Here is a 22,733-nt window from a genome sequence, read left to right on the forward strand (position 1 = left end):
CCTAAATGAATTAATAGCAACCATGGTTTCATGGAGGGCTTCTCAGATAGTTGGGCATTCAGGTAGATTGCCAGGTGAAAGGATTTGTAAACATACTTTGTTAAAGCAAGTCAGTTTTTTCTGCAACACATAAAATACATTTTTCCAAGAAAGTTTAGCCTTTGTCACTAATGAAACCACCAAATAAAGACATAAATATAGAAATCTTAAGATTTTGTTATTCAATGTTGGTAGCAGGATGAACTGTGCTAAGTGTATATTTTGTCGCAGCTTTGCTGCAAGATGTTAACAGTGAAAAAAGGTATTTAGAAATGAGTTATTTCAAGAAGAAAATGTTCAGAATAATTGCAAATCTAGCAGGATAGAGAAAGCACAGAAAACAGGCAGTTAGATTGATCAGATTAGTATGAAAAGTTATTTAGCAAAGGGAATGAGAAGAGTGACAAACTAGTATGCTTTAGATCTTTTTATCTGGACCAGGGAAAACTGATCATGTTTCTCTATAACAATACTAAAAAACTTTATTTTATATATCACCTTTAAAAGTGGCATCTCAAAGCAATACAGTAGATATAAAAACAGATAAAAGGACCACAGATTACAAAGTAAATACATATAAGAAAGACAAGCAGTTAGAGGTGCTACCAAAATTAGAAAATGAAGCAGATACAGACACTAAGTCTTCTGAAAAGAAAGGTTCTGAGGTTAGATTTAAATGCACTCAGGGTACATGACTGATATCACTGGGAATACAAATTGAGAGCTCTGGGGTGCAGCTAGAGAAGACCCTGTAACCCACAGAATGTAGATGTTCTTGAGGACAGCTAGAAGACCAGAGTCAGATGGACAAAGGTGGGGAGTAGACAGATAATAAGCCATATACTGTAGGTACTGAATGAGGATGAGGATTTTGAAGTTGACTCGAAACCTGATAGGTAACCAATGCAAGGACTTGAAAACAGGTGTAATGCATCCCTGATAGGATTCTCGCTGTCATATTCTGAACATATTGAAGATTGCTCAGTGTGGATTTAATTTCCCCAGTGAACAGGATGTGCATTTATTAATTCTAGAAAAAAAAAGCCTTTCTTGATTTCTCTAGTTCTTAGTTTCTCTAGTTCCCTTTAAAATAAACTATTATTCCACAATGCAGAGTATTATATGGACAGTATTTACACATGATATTTGTGATTTAAAGAAATGAACACAAGCAGCTTTTCGAGATTTAAGTGTTGGCTGAGTTATTGCAGGATAAAAAACTAGAGATGTTGGTAAGAAGATAATTTTGGGATAGCTGAGGAATACACTGATAACAAGAACACTTCCTAATGGGGTTAGGCATACTTTTGATGAAGATGATGAAGTTAACAGACTGTATGTTTACATAGATACTGAAATGAGGATTGTATTTTAGATTTTGTGTAGTTGCTAGCATTGAACTGTGTGTTGGATGCACATGAATTGAAGGAATGGCCAAACATCGCTGATGCGGATCCACAGAGCCAGCATATTAAGATGTTTATAATTAGAGGCAATTTGTTTAAATAACTAGGTATGGATACTGATGTGCAAGAGAGGTGGAAAGGCTGTTTACTTAAGCCAGCACTATAAAATATTTTATTCTCAGTGAGATGCTGCCATTTCATAGTGGGTTTCTAACACTGTGTATAGTTCAATCCACACAGTGCCTTTACTTCCATCCATTTCTAATCTCTTTATCCAGTACAGAGGATTTGGAGCCTATCCCAGTAAGCAACGGACACAAGGCAGAATACACCCTGAACATAGCGCCAGTCCATCACAGGACAGACAGACACAAACACACACACACCAGGGCCAGTTTTCCCATAAACCAATTAACTTACCAGTATGTTTTGGAGTGCGAGAGGGAGTCATATCACACATATGGAGAAAAACCATGTAACCCAGAGAGAACATGCAAACCCCACACACACAGGATGGGACCTGGGACCCCAGTGCTCCAAGATAGCAATGCTAACCACTTTGCCACCATTATAAATGGATGGATATCTTAGTTATCTTTCTAGTTCACAGGTTTGCATGCAAAATTTAATTTTGAAAGCCACTGAGACATCAGGTACTACTGTTGTATTTATGAAAAAGAAACAAAACAAAAAGCATACTAACAACTGTGCCATCCTACTCTTTAGTTAATACAATTTATTATTTATAAACAGTTAACATTGTTAGCAAAATATTTTGAATTATATTTAACCCTATTTTTTCTTTAGTTTGTAACTTAACTTATTATATGATAGTCAGATTTAATGTATATTTGAACAATGAAAATATATTTTTACAAGATGCGGGGGAAAGTGCAACAAATTATTACAGTGCTAAATTTAATATTGATTGCTAATAGTTTATGCTAACACCTAACTTTCTTAATTAGATGTATTTAAAACAGTGAACTAAGTGTAACATACCATTCAGAAATACAATCGAGAATAGTTTTGTGGTGTTTGTATGGATGTATAACGTAACAAAATTAAAGACGATTAAAATCTGTAATCTTTCCACTTGTAATGTCATTAGACAGAACAAGACGTTTCTGCTTTGTCTAAGGATGGTATCAAAAAGAAGTCTAGGTGGTGAGAAAGCTGTGCTTAATGATAATTAAGTGACTTAAAAGTAAAAAGAGATGGTTCATATTGCTTGATTAATTTTAAAAACTAAGTTATAAATGAGACGCGATCGCTGCCATAAGCGCTCCAGGCAGTAGAACGTTCGTTCTGTACTGCTGAGCTCCGCGCCTCCTCCCTCTCTCGGTGCCGCGCCCCTCTCTGACGGAGCGCAGTGGGCGGTACGCTATTTTCAGAGCCTCTGATTGGGAAAAAAAGACCTGCTGATCAGTTTCACACACCAGGAAGAGAAAAGAATGGGATTTTTTCTCTTCGAAACGTGTGTTGTCTTTATGAAATTCGTGTATTTTAAACGTTTAATTAAGAAGTAAAAACCTTACAGCGTACACAAAGATTCTGAGCTGATCACGAGGAAGAAAAATCACCCATTTTTCGCGCATAAAAAGTGGTTTTTAACTCTCGAAACCTGTTTTTATATGTTTTAAAGTCGTGCAATGTCTAAGTTAAGCAGGAACACATCATTATATCTCATTATTTATTTATTTTTTTTAAAATTTAGAAATCGTTTGCCCAGCCTAATAAAGTGCCCTTTTATTTTTAATTAAAGATTTGTAATACATTGGATGATAAAAAAAACTGAGACTAGCATTTTTTACTGAACAAAATGTGACCAGCGTAAGGGGGTTCAATCAACAACATGACAAAACCTTGTACTAAAAGTACTAGAAGAGATAGATTTGATAAAAAGGGATACATCATTAAAAAAAAACATTTGCAGTGTGTTGTCAAAACAGTATGGCTGTGACATAAAGGAACATGGTTACAATTTATTGATTATATACTGTAGTATATGCTACTGTATATACTGTTGAAGATGGCTTGAAGATAATTTGTTTTAAATTTAATTGTAACTTACTGACAGTAGAACACCTCTAGATGGTCTTTTAGTTTTTTTAATCTTCTTAAATTTCCTAATCCACAAGGTGTTCTCCTTTGTTGTCTTAAGATTTGTGCAGAAAATGTTCCATCACACCCTTCCTTTCAAACTGGCTTTAGTACCCAAGCGTTTTACTCTGCTGAAGACTGTCCTGATGAAATTAAAAATAAGGTTAATTGTAGACAGTGTTTTGTCAAATGTGGTCAGAATTTTGCATTTTAATAGCTTTACTGCACTTTATAGCAATTTATTGAATGTTAAAATGGTTGAAGTCACTCTGCTTTGATTCTTCTAGATGTTCAGTAACTTTAAAACAATAGACATGTAACACTATGAAAAATGATATAACTGTTAATAGTAGAATGAGTCTTAAGTGTGGTCCAACCAATGTAATTTTGCTGTATTTTGTATAGGTTACAGATTAAAGTCATTTTTCATTCATAGAGTGCCATGCCATTCCGAACACTTAAAAAAGTATTAGTGCATATTATATATAAGTCTTTTTTGTTGGGAGAGCAAAAAAATATATATTTTTGTTCTTTCCCTTCTCAGAAATTGTGATTCACAGAATTTATGTTAAAAGAATGTGTTAAAGCTCCAGCCTAACTTATTTACAATAAATACATCTGAGCTTAGTTTTGCAAAAAGCCCTTTTAATTAACTGGATATGCTCCAAGCAGAGGTTTAGACACAACATAGCCACCTTATCTGTCAGAAAGGATCAAAGTCCTGCTGGAGAGGGGAACTGGAATACCTCAGTATGAGCTGCCACCAATTAATTTGTTCCTAATTGGCACGCTGCTAAATAGATTCAATGAGCATGTGTAAACAGGCAAAGACAAAATCCATGTGGCAGTAAAGTCATCCCAAGAGAGAAGTGGGATTGCGTAAGTTGCAAAAGGGCAAAACAGATGCCATAGAATCATTACATCTTGTTTAAGATGTTAAAATGATTTTACGTGTATCTGTTCAAATGGAATAATAGTTTATAAGCAGTAAACAATTTCCCACACTCATATACCACTGGCTTACTAATTATTTTGCATACTCTTAAAAGATGTCATCATCAGAAGTATTTTATGGGATGTGATAAAAAAAAGTTATTTCCTAAATTATTATAGCAGTACAGGATGTTTTTTTGCACAAAAGCTGTAGGAAAGACATACCTGGTAGCTTAAAAGATGCCTGTTTAAGAGTGTTAGAGGGCAACCTACTTTGTATGCAATTAGCTATTACCAGTGGATCGCTACTAGACAGATTTTTAACTAGACTTAGTTTTGGATTCACTGGATGTGTGGATGTTGTGTAAGATTCATGTACGGCAGCCCCTGACAGTGTTCCTTCTTCATAAGAAGTGTAAAATGCTATAGAAAATCTAGCTCTCTATAAAATACATATTAAATAGATTTATAACGCATTATAGGCAAAATGCGAAATCAGGCCTTTTATAATTTTTAGTTACAAAACCATACAGAAATACACATTATGCTGGAGAACAGAACATTATGTCACATTACGTGAGATATTCTGTGGCATAATGTCACAGAACTAAGAGAACATTAAAATAGTGTATGGTAAAACAAATTTTATTGAAATTCACGTTGTTTTCCAGTTTTATCTGCCATCGTTGGAAGTGATAATTATATGGCATGCCCCATTCTAGGTCATTCTGTTAACATTGTTTTCTGAGCTTAAATGAAAATTCTCATCAGTTTCCAAAGTTGGAAGTTCCCAAGTTATCTTGCGTTATGCTGTGATCTTGTATAAGGGGATAACCTTTTTGACATGTTTCACTAACCAGCTTCATTGACAGGCAGAAACCTGTATAGAGACTGAATTGTCTCCGACAACAGCTAACCAGTGTTTCTTCTGTGAGTCTCTAGAAAGCACTCAGGCAGTTAAATCAGTGGGTGGGCTTTTTTAACTTCCAGTGTCTACTTTGAAGGCAAATAAGCAATGCGTCAGTTTAGTCAGCAAAAACTCTTTCTTTACGCCATCACCTTGTGATGACTAATAGTATGCCTACAATATTTTTTTAATTCTGTTATTTAATAACAGTTACCCAAACAGTATAATATGTGAAAAACTTGATGGAAGTACATCCCAAAAAAACTATCACAATTCTGATTGATTGTCAAAGCAGTTTTGCTGTGTAAGTTAATAGCACTTTTTTCCTTTTCAGTTACCATCCATTCATACAGAGCAGATGGGATTTGTAGCATCATTCATATAGTTGGTCATCACAACATTTCTGATAACAAATGAACTAATGAATGTAACAAAGTGCTTTGAAAAGTATCCAATAAACACATGAACAATGGGAAAGTACTGTAATTGCCAATAGTTCAAATATGTTTAGGAGTTACTGGCTGAAACAGTCAAATAATGTAATGAAATGTTTCTGAAATCATTAGATACCACAGCTTGCCTGTAAAATGTGTGCAAGTGCACCTTCTGTGTTTTGTTCACTGTCTGCGATGCAACTGAATTTAATTTAATTGTCCACCTCTGGGCTTGCTGTTTTCTACTAGCTCAACCACTCAGCAAGCACAGACTATTTCCCCAAAATGGAAGGCCAGGCATCAAGCCCAGAGAAAGGCTGCAACAGGAGATTCTTTGAAGTACATGTTTGACTATTCTGATGTCAGGCCAGCTTTTGAAAGTCAATCCGACTTATTTACTGAAATGTGATGTTCAGGACTTTGAGTCACTTTGAAGGCCTGATTAGCCATGAGGGTGTAGTGGTTTCAAAATATAATCTCTGCAAGACCCATGTTTATATAAAAAAAACTGCTGTATGTCCGTCTGAACAGCGACAGGAATCCAGTGTGCTAGAAAATCAAATTAAGTGTACTGGTAATTTCAGAAACCATGTTTGTTTGTAATGTCCAGCAAATAAAGGAAAGTTCAGAAAAGATTTACAGTATATTTGTTTTTGAGATTGAACATGTTTCCTTACTACCAGCACACCAAAAAGAAAAGTTATTATATGTCAAAGAAAATATCAATATCAATTTGCTTTTATTTAAAGATTACTGGTAAATGTATTTTTCTACGAAAAGGTAGGTTCATTGGCCTGCCGTTATACCGTGTTTAAGACAACTTAACCGCAAAGTCTATTCTCTTCAGAATATAATGTAATCTATTCAGGCAAAGAGATCAGGGATTAGAATACAGAAGGACAAATAGTATTGTATTCACCCCCCTTTTCCAGTAGATTTATTTTTGTGAATTTGTGACCAGCAGTATATATAAATTGAAGGCATGCAAATTTTGAGAGCTTTTCACCGTCTTTGTACTGTGTAATTTCATAGGCGATAAATACAAAGTTCCTAATGAATAAATCACAAAGGTTATCTTCACTGACTTAGTCTATTTTAAAACATTGAAGTGTTCAGTCCTAAAAACATGTGGTCATTTAATTCAGAAAGTTACATTTGTGTTTGTGATCCAAAATGCTACAGTATGTATCACTTTTAAGAACGTAATAGGGAATGTTCTACGGCCAGAACTAGAGAAAAAGGGCATTAGAGAAGTGTCAATTTTTCTTTCTAAGGCTATTATATTGGCTCATTCCTCTTTTTATATTGCTAGTTGAAAACCACAACATAACATCCTACTTCAAAGGAATTTTACATTTTCTGAAGGACCTAAAAAAATGTGTGCAGCATTTCATCTTGTCATGAGAATAGATGGTGTTTATGCATATAGGCCAGAGAGATCAGAGGTTTTGTAGCAAATATACTGTTAATAGTAAACAATGAAGTAAAAGCTTTTAACCTTCAACCCTCTTTTTATATTTCATAAGTACTGATCACTTTCTTCAACTGTTTAAGCTTCCCCTGCCTGCTTCATGTGAATGTTTACCTCCTCCAAACCTGTAAAGGCTGAACAGGCTGCCAGCTCTGAACCCTTTCCCTGTTAGATAACACTATAAGAAGTGATGGTCTTTATCAAGGAATAAATAATTAAATCTCTTTAAGGAGAGATTTTTTTCTTAAATTTCAGAGTTGACTTGTCTTCTCAAATATATCATACACATGTTTTTTAAAGATAAGATGAAGTTAATATAATGTGTAATTTTATGGGGAAAAAGTCTGCTAGTTTACTGAATTTAAATTGTCACATCCTCCGTGTTATTTGGATTCTGTAGCAACGTTTTGAATTATACAGTATACTGATAGGGATTAAGCACAACATTGTATTAAAAACAATAGATTGTGTTGCCTTTTTAATACCCTTTAGAATGTTTGGGGTTTTCATTCCTGTCTGTACAGCATATGCATTTTTACTGACATCATACTTTTTTTAAATTGAAATTGAAAGTCTATGTGCTTTGGCCCTTGCTGATTCCTTAAAGCAGGAACATTTATGTTACTTTATTTCTTTCTTAGATTTCTTATAATGAAGAACCATGCCACATTAAATACTGTATATAGAGAGTGCATGTAAATGATACTGTTTCTGTCCTAGAACATGGAGTTTGGCACAGAAGCCCAATGGTGTAACTGCAAGTCTGAATACCAACCTCTTAAAATAAATTTGAAAAAACAAACAAAATTGCTTTCTTGTACTGTTTAAAATGAATATGAATATGCTTTTTCTAGAGTGACCTGGCTCTACCAGAAAATATGTATTGAAACACCTTTATTCCAGTTGTTTTAGACAATTTTTAAGTATCATCCTGTAACTCACAACTGCTCTTTAATGACAATCCCACTGGTTTGAGAGTGGTTGTATGCCATGGACAATTCTGTTGTAATTCTCTTACAAGTACGACAGAATTGCTATTTTTTGCATATTTTTTAAAAGCGATGGAAGTGCAGAACACACAGAGACTGATGTATCTTTGAATGGTTATGTCGCTGGTTATAAGATGTTTAATTAGCAATCTGGTTAAGTGTTATAATCCATTTGACTATTAATATTCTGGCTTTAATGAAACACTACATCATGATAACGTCCCATTTATAATTATTTAAGTTTTAACTTACTCACTTTTTAGTCTCTTTTCATGATCCACACATACAGTATGCCACTCTGATGTGTACTAAGGATCATTGAACTATGATTTATACTAACCTTATCTTGCTTGGAAGTCAAATTCATCTTCTTTCTGTATGCATTGTGCTTGTTTTCCTTTAAAGATAAAAAGCCTGTTCAATTCAGAATTTTACTAGATATATATAAATGTTGCCTTCAAAACAATGAAGTGATATAACTGATGAAAATCTTTATAGTTTTGTTATAGTTGTTAGCATTTTCTGTTGATAAACAGTTATTTTTTCCATGTGAGACACTGCATATGAAAAAAATAGATCAAATTCTTTCACGGACCAGTGTAAAATCAGTTCAGATAGTGCAAGCATAGTCCCGGTGTAGACCTCAGCAACCACAATGACGCTTGCTTTGGGCCTGTTCTTAACTTTGAAAGCAGCTTCAGGGTTTGCAAATGCAGTGAAAATGAGTCACGTCAGCCTCTTACAAGGTGGTCCTTCCAAGACAGATTCAAGAAAGGGTGTGGATGTGTGACGTGACAAAGCTTCTATGACCACTGCCTGTGTAGCAACTGCCCAGTGGCATCATGTGAAATGTCAGCAGTAAAAATAGCTTTGCGCTGCAACAAACCCACTGAAATAAAACAATGACCTCAGCTGCGAAGTGCCCCACTTTAAGTGTGGAAGTATAAAATCTTTTTTTCAATCATTACAGCTTTCCACGTTGGGAAATGTTCCCCACATGCGGCTGTTTGTGTGAGGGCCTGCGTGGTGTTTTTTCAGCTTTTAAAGTGAATGTCAGGGTGCTATTAATTAAGGATGTGCACAGCGTGACTGTATCGATGTTTTACAGGCGAGAAGGGAGCAGCGGGTGAGCCAGGGGCTGACTGCGGAGAACGTGCTTTCAGTGCTGCCGGCCTTCCCAAAAGGAGCCCCTCAGCAGCGGGCACGTCGAGCCGCAGAGGCCCTGGTGAAGGCTGCAAATTACTCCCGACTGATGGCTGTGCAGCAGGTGGGCCAAATTAGTAGGGGAGGGTAAGAACTCTCAATCATGCAGATAGAGTACTCCTGATTTTCAGCAGGATGTGTCCGGCTTTATGTTAAATTACAGTAGGCCTACATTGTTCTTTTAACTTTAGTGAAGTGCTTTAAAATGAGGCACCTTTCTAAATACTGTATACATTTGAATTTTACTCTTAGTTTACACATACAGGGCTGTAAAAATGTCATTTTGGTAGTAGTATTCTTTCACAGATTTATTTTATTCTATGGATCATATTTGCTTTGTAATGCATTCTAGGAATATCCATATCCAGTTAAGAATTAGCAGTTAATATCTCCTTCTGAAAATTAATATCCACTGCAGGAACCAGAAATGTAAGTTAACAATCTGTCTACTAAATATTTCTTCATTTCTTCCATCTTCAATCTGAGCAAATTTCTCATTTTCACTTTGAACTCCTAGACCACCCAAACCTAGAAAAAAACTGTCAAAATAGTTATGTGTATTGGGCATTAAAAGAAATATAATTTCTTACTGCAACAAATTAACAAAGCTATTATTAGGAAAAAGACAAAATATTTGTTTTGCAGCAGGTGCACAGACATTTTATAAAACAGACATGACACGCAAAAATGAATCTTGCTGAATAGCATTTGTCAGTAACAGGGTTGATCAACAGGGGGTATACTGTAAAGTCCCAGACCTGTAGCATGTGTGGCCGCCACTGGCAGCAATACAATCTGTACATCTGCTGTGCATTATTGCACCAAGTTGCAGATGTTGTCTTGAGGGGTTCTGGTCCATTCCTCTTGTAGAGTCTGGGGAGACACGTGCCTGTTGACTGATCTCTGAGCCTCAGATGCCACACATTGGTACCAGCTTGTCCCACTCAAAGAGGCTCAAGTCTGACTAGTAGGGCATCCATACAGTATCATACAGTAATGGTTACATTATAATCTTGCATGAAGGCTGTTGCAATATGATACATCTTGTCCTGCTAGAATGTTGTGATGTCAAGATGAGCCCCAATGACGGACAACAAGTGACATCCCAGGACTAGGAATTGCTGACTGTGAATACCCCAGAAGTCCAGCCTCCAACATTCAAATGACACAGAGCCATTGTATTCTTGATACATTGGGGCATATTATTTTTTTCCCAGTTTTTCTTTCTTATCACCAAGAGTGATTTTCAACATGTTAAATTACCACATTACCTATGCCTACTCACCCCTATCACTAATGAGGTGATTTAATGGAACAGTCAAAGTCATAAGAATATGATATGTCATAAGAATATGACAATGATTACAAATGAGAGACGGCCATTCAGGCAGTCTAGCACATTTAGTAGCTAAGTTATCTCCAGCTATTTCATAATAGAAGCCAGGATATTGGCTTATTACAGAAGAAAAATAAAGTGCATCATAAATAGATCCAGTAAAATCAAGAGTAAAGCTATATCTTATAATAAAAGCTATATTTTAACCTTTCAAAGTTGTAGAACGTTTAATGGAATTGGTCAATGTGTTCTTAAAACCTGGTCCTGTAGATGAGGAGGCTCAATAAGCCCTTAAAATACTCTGGAGCCAGACCTTTAAATGTTTTATACATGAGCAGAAGAACATTAAGGTTTACTTCTAAATTTCACAGGGACCTGTTTATAACACAATTTATGTTGAGTAGTTACAGTATAGTTAACACGTGAGATGACACATTTTTGACATACTGGAATCTGCTGAGTACTTTAGTAGATGTTGATAAGTAAGGCATTCTAATAATTGTGAAAGCTATGTGTAACTAGAACGTTTTGTAATCTAGTATGTGTGTTTTTTGTTACTTTCAATTTAGGAAAATAATGAATCAAATTTGTTCCACATTTCTTACTCTACCTAAATTTCACAGATGACTATAATAAGGGGTTATTAACACTGAAAGCTAAGGTGGCAATTTATTTTATATTTTTGTTTGACACGAAGGGCTGAGTGCCTTTCTATTATTCTCCTCTCAGAGGTCATCAAAAGAGTGATTTCAGGTAAGAGCCATGCATTAGCATTCTATGAAGGGGAAAATATCAATCATTAATAATAAACAAAGACCTCTGTACCTAAGGGCACTGATTAATGCATAACACTTCAGTTGGTGTGTCACACATATTCTGCTCATGAATATGAGTTATGGTCTATTAATGCATTTTTAAGGATAACAGATTAATCCCGTATGAATCAGTTTCATAGAGTGTGATTTCACTTCAGCATTCTTATAAGTATCTTAATACTATCTAAACTAAACAAACTGTACTAACCCTTTTATGAAAGTTACTGTATGTGTTCTTGCTTTACAGCTGAGGGATTTTTTTTATCACATTATGAAGAGTACTGGATTTACTTTGTATTTTTTAATGTATGAGAAGTATACAACAAGCAGTACCCTCAAACCATTGTTCTTTAACCCTGAAGTAACAGCCATACTCTTTTTCTACTTTTTCTTAGTTATTGAGCCTGTTTTTGTAACCCTTTGTGTAGTATTGTATTAATATTTTCAAAAATGCTGAAATGTAATGCCCATTAGTTGTGTATTTGTATGTGTACTTAAATTAGTAACATTAAAGCTACAGACTGCACACAAAAAATGTGTTTGGTTAGTTGAACAAACACGATATTCAGTTTGTTTTCCTTTGTGAATTAGGTGGACGCATTGCAGGCAGAGCTGGAGTTTCATAGGAGCTTATACAACCTTCAAGTCAGATACACTGAATCTTTGATCCAGGGGATTAGACAGGCCTACAGAGCTTTTCAGGACAATGTTGCTGAGAGTTTGTGTGCTCCTTTGCAAGGTATAGTGAATTTACCTTTTTACTCATTTTATGCTAAGACTGAGTCAGCATTTATGCATATTGCCATAAATGTAATGCAAGATGAGCATTGTTTATAAAATTACACAGAGAAATCTGCAAATGCCTTTCTGAAACACTTTGTTTATCCTGGCAAATGTAACCACAAAAAATCACAGATTTGTTGCTGTTTAAAACTGAATACAACCCAATTTCATACTCCACAAATGCTGCAATGAAGACCAAATGGTTGAAAGTCTAATTGGAAGAAGCAGTTAGAAAATGGACAGCTGGTTGTAGTTTACTAATTTTGATAAATGTTAGCTTTTTAAATTATAATATTGCAGCAGTTTAACCTCCACTGCTCATCCACTTAGGTGTTAAAAAGTGTGATGGATTTAGAATGCATACTGTATCTTTTTTATCCTGCTATTGGCATACAGAATGACAACGAAGCCCTGAATTTTACCTCTATTGTGATGATTGAGTGACAGGCTTACATTGTGGTCTGCCAGCACTGCGACCTGGTTGGATTTTAGGTTAGAAAAGGTCGCTGTGGTATGTAGAAGACAGAGCCAATGTACTCTTGTGTTTAAATTGCTCCTAGCCTGAAATTGATTGATAATTGTCCTTTGCCTTCGTGGAAATATTTGATGTTAGGACCATGTTTTTTCCCCAGGAGTGCTGTATACAGTATATTTATGTTCTTGTCTGAAGAGCTAATATACTCTCTTCTATATATATTTTAGTTGTCTGTCTCAACTCTTATTAAGAATTAGGAAATGCAAAGTTTTGTAATAGAAGGTCCTTTCAGTTAGCCCATGAAACATCCATGCCCTGTCCCATGCAGATAGTCTTCTTCATTTTCCAAGAATAGATATACTTAATCTAACTTAAAACATGAACTGGATCAGAACATGTCTTCTATGCATCTACAGTAGATAAAATTACACTTTCCCTAAAAGCACTTCGCAGAGGATGGTTTGCTGGTACAAGTTAAATTTTTTGAGAAATCTTTGAGATTGACATAAACCCCAAGAAAAATACAGTTGGTGTTATAAATAGATTAAACAAATCATTTCACCACTGCAGCTAGGTGTAATCAAGAGATTGAAAGAAGGTTAATTCTCTGTGATTTTACCTATCCAGTATTATACAATAAAGAAAAGCACTTATTGTGCCAAAAAGCCCTGGTGTTTAGCTGGAGCCATTTTCATCTAGTCTTACTCGGCGCCTGCCAGACAATTTCACTGTAGTGTGATGAGGTGAATCGGTCTTGTTGATTACGGTATTTAAACCCTGGGAGCATGAGTGCCAACTATATAACCCCCTTCAAGATGTCTGTCCTTTATCTTGGCACAGCCACCAATCAAAGCAGTACCTAATACACAACATCTATGAAGTTTGGCCCCGCAAAAGCCAAGTCAGGTGAATATCTGTGGCAGGTCCAGACTAATTACACGCAAAATTGGAAAGAACTTTGGATTTTTCTGTAAACAGATGTTTTTGTACTAGTAAAATAATTTTGGATTGTTTTCTATAGTTTATAGTTAAAAATATAATGATTATTTTTATGTTTTTCCCATGCCTCAGGTAGAGGGGTATGAACAAGTGCTATCACAGAGTTGTTCAGTTGATTTAACCTTTTTATATGTACAGCACCTCCTTATGCAGTTTGGTATATTTTTTCATCAGTCAGTTAAATGCCATTTCATGGAAGAACCTGCTGTTGACAATACAATTCGTAAGACAGCTGATCTTCGAGGTCAGAATGAGCGTGAAATCATTTGTGAGCATAGGCAGACACTTTTTGAAAAAACTTGATCAAATACCAAATACCATTGTCACATTGCTTATGATTTCTCAGCCAGTGACTAAAATGGTCGAGTACTGTAACAACTTCCAGAAACTTCTTCTAACAACTTCTTTCTCAAATAACAACTTCCTGAAAAATTTAATTTTGCCTTTTTTTTTCCTACATCAATATGAAAATAATGGTATATTACAGACTCCTGACTGCAAAATCTCCCAATTCAAAAATACGTCATTATGATCATTTAAAGGAAAGTCCCTGTCAAGCTATAGGATTGCTCATCAGTGCCAGATCTGTGATATGTACTGTAGCAACTTTCCTTCCTTACAGATGTACTTTCGTGTTATACTGTTTTGAAAAGCACCGCTTCAGAGGCAGCTCTGCGAGACTTTCTCACAGCCTTTAAAACCAACTCTGAGCAGATCCAAGAAGCAGTGGAAGCACTGAAGCCTTCAAAGAATGAAGGTAATTGAAGCAAAGCACAAGTCTTTTTCCCTTCAAGCACCTGAGCCCTGTTAATGTAAAGCAGCTTTGGTATATAGTTTATGCTCCAGTAGTTGTTCCTTGTACAGTATTTGCATATAATGCTGGCTTAACCGTTCTATGCTGCTTTAAAATGAACACAAAAGCACATAAACGAAGGTTATGGAAACTTCTTAAGCTTCCTAATTAAGGAATTTAATTTAATAAAGGTCTTAATTTTACAATTATATGCCATATATTTACATACATTTGCATGTGTTAAATATTTAACACAATACATATTTGAAAAGAAAATATAGCTTATGTAGTACATTGTTAAATACAGACATCAAATTCTTTAACTTTTTCATTAAGTTTCTTACACTTATTTTAAGTTGCTATTTTTGGAAACTGCATATTTTTATCTTACAGTATAAGTACAGTATTAACCTGTATGTCCCATGATCTTAACTGGGGATATTTAGGGAGTTAAATATTTTCCTTTGTACTCATGTGGACAAACTTTGCTGGTCTTGATTAACCATAGCATCCTACTTCAGACCCTAAGCTGCTAAAAATATTGAACAAAAAATTGCTGTGCTAAGATTTATAAGAAAAATATTTTTTTTTGCATGGCCTGTAAAAACATAAATACTTTGAGCAGTGTAAGGAGCTGGGCTAATGTGATCCCAGCTGTGTACTAGTGGAACTGTGCCCAGACCTCCCAGAGTCACAAACTGGGCAGTGTTTGCTGATCAGGATATGAAGGAGTTGCCAGGTAGTGGGATCAAAGCACTCACTGATCATCCCACCTTCTCGTTCACATATGGACTTAAACCATCGAGGTATTGTATAATTTTTATTGTTTCTAAAAAAAGATTACAAACCTGTTCTAAATAAAATTTGACAAAGAAATTGTACTACAAGCCAGCCACCTGCAATAGCATTCAACTACTGTATGCATGTCAAATAAAAAGACCATGGATACATAATGAAGCAGCCCTAGTTTTTGACAGTTTGATTGAATACTCAGAAGATCTGGCAGACAAGGTTAGAAATGGCACTTCTATGTCTGATAGATGTGAAAAACTTCACTTTTAGGCAGAGGCATCAGAACACGACGCAGTGATTATCTCCTGCTTCTTTGTTTTCATCTTCTACAACCACTTCGTTGCCATTCTTTTTTTTAATCCAAATGCCAAGTCAAACATGGAATTATCTTTTCTGTGAAGTGATCTACTAGTGCTGGCTGTACCCTGGATTTGCCACCTGTGTTGTATCAACACCAGAATTTTTAGAATTACTTCCTTTTAAAGGAAAATAAAGTCTAATTTTCTTGTGTTGATTCATTTTTTTCCCAATTTCAGTTCATTTTTATATAAAATGAACTTCTAATTCTTAATATATTAATAACTCACATTGAACTGTATGTTTGTACAGTATACTGTATGTCCTTTGTTTGTTCCTCTTGAATCTTTGCACCCAAGGATGCTTCTTAGATATTCCCAGTGTTCCCAAGCTCTGTAGCTTAGTTACATTTTCATATATATAAAACACTTGTTTGAAGTCAACATATGATTTGTGCACTTTCTCTTTACATCTTTAAGTGCATGACGGCATTCATGAGTGAGTACCAGCTGTTCTGTTCATTTCACTATCCCAGCTAGTTTTATCGTAATGATCCAAAGAAACCTGTCAGTGACAGTCCATTCCGATATGGGTAAATTTAAACAGTAGGTTATCATGTAGATAACCCTGTGTTTAAGATGCTGTAATGTCCTTTAATTCTGGAATTGTAGTAACTGCACTGCACTGTCGTACATAATTTAATGTGGTAAAGGGATCAAAACTAACTGGTATCATTCAGTATGTTCTGCTCACATTTTTACCAAGGTGGCCTGGCTCTCTCTACCTCTGTGTGTGGTCTTGTCTAGGCAGCATTGGGGCTGCATTGGCAAGGCTGAGTGAAAACTTATGTTGTGGCTGCCCACTGTAGCTCTTATGAATAAATTAACTGAAGCCTCAGGAATGGCTGCCTTTCTTCAAATTTGGTCAATTTTAACACATTTTGATCATCATAAATGTTCCCAAGAAAAGATTGGTTCTCTGTTAGAACTGTATTGCGTTCTAACATAATATCAGAGCCTGATGAATTATTTTGAGTTTTATTGTATCTTTGTATTTGAACCTTTTGCATACTCTTAATTTCTAGGAATTTTAGCCCATCTTTATGTCCAACTTATAGGACTCGTTATTCTGTCTTTGTCCTTATTTTCCACGAATCTGCATTTTAATATACAATCATCGTATTACTATTGCACATAGTTTAAAACGTGGTGATAAAACTGTCAGTTAAAGAGAATTTATTCTCATTTCATATTTAGGTAACTGTACTTTGTATTCTGAACACACAATATCTACTTGAAATCTGTCACTGTGACACTCTAGTCTTCCTTAAGCCTCTCAGTAAGCTTTCTATATCTTGCCTAGCTCAGCTCAAGTATATCTCCCCTGTAACCTTCAAGGGATGGTGGAGGAAATGCAGCTTGTTTTGTTTTCAGACAGTATCTGCTGGAGTGCTTCTCCCTCTGTGTTTTTCTCCGTCATTGTGCCAGTGTATCTTTTTAGTGATCTGCACATCAATCAGGCCTGGAGCGGTGTGTGCACACCTACCGCTGCTGTTATCTGTTTGTTCTTCTTTCTTCTCCTGCAATCATGAATATCTTTCCATGTCAATCTGTCAGTCTCTCTACCTGCCTATCTGCCGCTCAAAGTCTGTCCCTTTGAAATGTTCACACCTGCTCAATAACACCTAAGACACCCGACATGCAAGCACCTGCCACTTCATGCTTTTTGGAATTAGCCCCAGGACTTCTCAAGGTCAGCTGGCCTCAGGGCTTTATAGAAAGAAGCTTCCTTTGGGCAGCCAGTGTGTGGGGTAGGTTCCCCAAGGAGAGCCAGGTGATTATTAAAAAAACTGAAGATTTACACCATTCCAGATACATTCCAAGCCACATGGAAAATCAGCTCTGATTTATCTTTATTTTACATTCACACTCCCTCCTTTTAAACACAAAATGAGTGATCATAAATCTTCCAGGCAGCGCATTCTTCAATGTAAACGGGCTGTTGTGGTTGTCATTTACGACACAACTGTGAGTGTTGTTTCCAAAATGCCAATTTGCAGTTCAATGGGTATTAGAAATTAAGCATCTTGCTAAGGCAAAGTAACTGCTCTGTAATTGAATTGTGCATGGTGATGTCTGAAAGGCAGTTTGTTGCCACTGCTCATTCACATGCTAAAGTCCTTGTTTTAGTGCTTGAATTCAAGTTATATCCATAGGCTCACTGCATGACCTTGGGGTATTTTATGATCTTCCTATTTATCAATTTGTTCACAGGCATTACAGCTCTACATTGGCCACGCTATTAGAAACATTTATCTTCTGCTTCTTTATGTTACTGAGCAATCAAATGTTAAAAAAATATACCAGTGGTATTAGCAGAAATCCAAATATCTACACAAGACTGATACAGGCTATTTAAATTTATTGAATTTTGGGATCTCTCACACGTGGTTCATAGCACAATAGTGCACCTCTTATTTATATATTTTGCTTACCCATTCCTTTCCCTTTTGTAGGAGACGAGGCCCTCTCTAGGTATGGGAAAGAGTTCTTCCATTCTGTGGAACAGCTGCTTAAGGACTGTGGAGAGCAAAGAGACAGAGCGTCCAGTGAACTAAGCATATTGAAGACAGAATATACTCAGGCTTTAGAGAGCCTGCAATCCTTCAAGAAGGAGCGCAAAGAGAAGAATGCAGGCCCCGGCCAAAACACTGAAACAGCTGAAGCTATGAGTTCGGAATGGCTGGAAAGGGGCAGCCAGACCAAGAATAAAGAAGATGAAGAACTTGCAGCACCTGCTCTGAAGCCACCTTCTGTTGCTATAGAGCAACCAAAACAGAACACACTCAAAAAGGCCTCGCCCGTTGACTTGGCAACTCCTGAGTGTGGCGACTCTCAGCAGTCCCAGCCACTTCAGAGGCCATTCAATCACAAAAGAGGAAAAAGCCCACACAGGAGCAAGAGCATGAAGGCGCAGTCCAGGTCATCTTCGCAGAAGAAGGAGGAGGCTAAATAGAACTTCAGCATCTGAAGCTTAGCTTTGCCTTGTCCTCAAAACATATCAGTGAGAAGTAGAGCACAAAATAAGGCTGAGAACGACCTAGGTTAATAGCTTGCGGAAAAAGCTCTCCAAGTGCTGAATGTACTACCGCTTCCTAAGGAAATGAAAAGCACTTAGGAGCCTTGTTTTCTGGTGTCATGCAAAGTACACGTCTGTTTTTATCAGCTTTCACTGCTCCACTGGTGCGTGCATGGATTTCCAGGATGGGTGGAAGAAACAGCACCTGTCTATATGTTTTAAACTTTTTTTATGAATATTGGCTTCACTTTTTTCCAGAGCTAAATAAAAAAACTGCAAGTGCCTAGTTTTGGAGGTCGTGTGTAGCTTTTAGTATGATGTTAAAGACTGAAAGACTACATTAATGTTTTAAAGGTTCAATGTGTGTGTTCTATGAGTTAATTACTTACATGATATCCCTAAGGGTATGGATTTTTCTGGAATTTTTTATATGAAAAATAAATGTATCTCCTTTTTTGATAATTGTTGTCTTTTAATAACAAAATGCTAAAAAAACTTTATTATTTTAATTTTAAATGAGCATAAAATCAACTTTTGATACCATTTCTGTTTTTGTAGACTTTGATGTACAGGTAAATTTAATTTGGGAGAAAGAGAACAATTTCTTCTTCCTACAGTCAGTGGTACGTACTGTAGTTACTGTTGGTAAACTGCAACAATGACAAAATTGCAGTAGCTAACTACTGAAGACTAGATACAATGTAGTCTGTAATATACTGTGGCCTTCCTACTGATTAAGATTTGTAAACAAAGACGATGTAATAAATTTGTATTTGTACTAAAAAAGAAAAAAAAGGCATCAGCATTAATCTTGGTTGTTATTTTAATGGTGCCTGTTTTAATTGATTCACAGTTGTGCATGATGGAAATCATATACTATGGGTTTGAAATGGAACAACTCTTGGCATTATGCTGTGGAAAATAAATGATTAAAAAAATGAAAGAAATTGGAAAAGAAATAAAATAAATATCTCCAAGTATAGAAATGACCTCCCAAACTGAAGTCATTTAATTCCTTTTTTGCTAAAAGAAACCTATAAATTTTGTATGCTCCTCTTTCCTTACAGAGGGTGGTACAGTACATACAGTATTGCTTGCATGGAATTAAAGAAATCAGAAACTTATAAAAGTGAAACAAATATTAACAAAGCTAGCCATGTATTATTGACTATAATACCTGTGGTAAAGGTAGGTCTGGAGTTCTTAAGGTGATATTTGTCTGAAGTTATTTGTCGTAAAGAAAATAATAAACATATTTCTCTGCAGTGGTGTGGTGGGATGACAGAAAGGGATCCAAGCACTGGGCTTCGAGTTTTAGCAGAGTACACTGAAAGGAGTCAAAAGGATCCCTCACGGGATCAATAAAGTATCTATCTATCTAAAAGGGGAAAAAGCAGACAGGTGGGCAGGACCGTATTTTTTAAGATCCCTTTATTGGCCATATACAATTTCTTGTATTAGGAATTTGTCTATTCGCATACCTCAACTTGCTTTCCATAAGACACACAGGCATACAGCACCCCTTGAGCAGTTGGGGTTAAGGGCCTTGCTCAGGGGCCCAATGGAGTAGGGTTCCTCTGTCAGCCAACCACCAACCTTCCAGCCACAGGCGCAAAACCTTAGCCACAGAGCCACCGCACCGCCCCGTATTAGCAGGTCTGTCCCAAATGAGAGCCAAATAACCAGCTGGAGGAAGGCAATCCGGAGGATGAGCTGAAGATTCGGCTGGTCTGAGTGATGCCGAATCCGGTAGGAATGAGGCGGTTCAGAATTGGTGCCGTAGGACTGGCTGGAACGATACTGCACATAATTAGAGCTAAAACTTTGGGTAAAGACAGAAGTAGAGACAAGCTGACAAGCTCAACAATGTCAGGGCACCAGTCGTATGGCGAACCAAGCCTTAAATAGTGTAATTAATTGGATGATTGCCTGCGTGATTGGTACACAGCCGACCTGATGGACAAACTGAGCTGATGGAGAAGCGTTCATGTGAATGCTGTGGTTGTCTGTGGCAATCGCAGACTGCGAGTCGCTCCCAGCTGGGGTGTGACACAAACTACAGTACATACAGAGCATCATTACAGAGCTGCTGAAGAGCTGCTGAAGAGCTCTAATGGGTTTATGTGGCAGTCATATAACAACATTTTAACCTCTTCCAGAAGACCACATGCCAATAAAATATTTGGACTTTTAACTGTTGATTCAAGGCTTTGCTTATAAGAATTGAAATAACCTGATTAGAACTGGTATCCAGAAATGTCTGATCCTATCACTGATCTTTAGAAAGCTGTGAGCAGGTCATTTACACACAGAAAAATGTATTTCGAGAAGGCATTCTATATATTTAAAGTTAAACATCCCATGATTTTTTTCCTGTCATTATTCTTCAGCTTTAATCAGCACATACAATGTCAGCCATCAGCCAGCACTGAGTATTATGTGTCACATTGAGATGTTCCAGTAGCTGGTGCTAATGTAACAATCACCAAACAAAATGGAAAAAAAAATGTGAGCTCCTGTCACCTCTGAACTTGCATTTTTAAGACTCTCTTACAATGTTGTTTAAAAAACATGGAGAGATTACATGGAAGACTGAACTTAATTCTTATTGCTGGGCTGTGTAATGGGACTGGTTACCATTACATCTAAGGCAATGAGTGTGGTGATAGATCAGCAGATAATCAAGTACGAATCTGGTATGGGACTCTGATGAATGTGTCCTGCTATCTGTGTTTTGAGAAGCTCGGAGTGGCTGTCATCCTCAGTAGGCGCGTGACACCAGTACTGGCCACTGATTTCATTTTACTGTCCCCCCCAACCCCCTGCTGTGCCTTTTTTCAAGACAAAAGTACAAGTGTGATTCATTAAAATCGTCTTGGTACTTTCATCTTATTCTGGCAGCAAGGAAAACAGGAAAAAAACAGCCCTTTTTTTGTGTCATTCTGTGCCAGAGGCTTTTGCTTAATTTTTAAAAAGACTTTGTCCCCTAAATTCTGCGCTTACCCATGCATAATGTATGAGCTGCCTCTTTCCATTGCCTTTTAGATGTAAATGGATTTCTGCCAGCCATTTCCGTACAGCTCTAACTCGATTAGCCTGTTGTTGTGTTTTAGTGTACTGGCTCCAAATTTCTTTATGGAAAAAAGCAAAAACTGCAGTTGTGTAATGACCCCATTCAAAAATATACACCCTGTTGACAGTAATGATTTTAAAAACGTGTCTTGGTGAATGATGACTTTTTTAAATCAGATTTCTAACAGGCTACCTTTTGAGCAGAACACATCCTGTATCCCAAAACAAATGCTGTTTTTAATTGAAATCCTATAAGAAACATGAAATGCCCAGTCTTAAGCCAATAGGTTCAGATAATATTAACAACCTAAAATGTATTTAAATTTGCAGTTGTTTCTTTGCAACAAAATGATTTTAGATAAATATGCAAAAATCTCCCTAGAATAAAAATATATGGCCATAAATTGTGCTTGTATCCTAAAGCTTATTGTCTACATTTTAGTTTCAATAGTTAAATGACCATTTTTATTTCTACTTGTTGGAACTTAATTTTGGTACATACTGTATAGGAAAAGACTTATTTTTCTGGTGCTCATGTCTGTTTGGTGTGTTGTCCTTGTTAGTGATATTGGTCTTGTCAAAAGATTGCTCGCTCCATCTGTCTGTGTGAAAGCTGAGACTTCATTCTAAAGCCTTGACCAGTTACTCTGCTAGGAGCCATGGCACAGCTTTAGTTAGATTTACTGTACATTATTATTACTGGAGTCCTGTAACTTAGACACAATGCTTGCATTGAAAAGCAGAGGCAACATTTGGACTTGTGCACTTAATTAAAACAAACTGCTTTCAGCCTTTGATATCTTAAACA

General features: G+C 36.4%; 1 protein-coding gene across 4 annotated transcripts in view; it reads left to right on the top strand.

Annotated features, from left to right (window-relative positions):
- Positions 1–19,309, top strand: part of LOC148673211 (uncharacterized) — a 123,975-nt gene extending 104,666 nt beyond the window's left edge. For 3 of the 4 annotated variants that reach the window (XM_088629568.1, XM_088629567.1, XM_088629569.1), the window contains 4 exons: positions 9,391–9,549; positions 12,228–12,375; positions 14,516–14,650; positions 18,291–19,309. In XM_088629568.1, the coding sequence (XP_088485694.1) occupies positions 9,391–9,549; positions 12,228–12,375; positions 14,516–14,650; positions 18,291–18,790 (942 nt within the window). In that variant the 3' untranslated portion in view covers positions 18,791–19,309. Of the gene's footprint in view, positions 1–9,390; positions 9,550–12,227; positions 12,376–14,515; positions 14,651–15,311; positions 15,493–18,290 lie in introns of all 4 variants that reach the window. The other variant, XR_015935964.1, reaches the window with a different exon arrangement.
- The last annotated feature ends 3,424 nt before the right edge of the window (positions 19,310–22,733 follow it).

Source organism: Lepisosteus platostomus, chromosome 4, assembly GCF_059453375.1.
Source record: "Lepisosteus platostomus isolate fLepPlt1 chromosome 4, fLepPlt1.hap1, whole genome shotgun sequence".
NCBI lineage: Eukaryota > Metazoa > Chordata > Actinopteri > Semionotiformes > Lepisosteidae > Lepisosteus > Lepisosteus platostomus.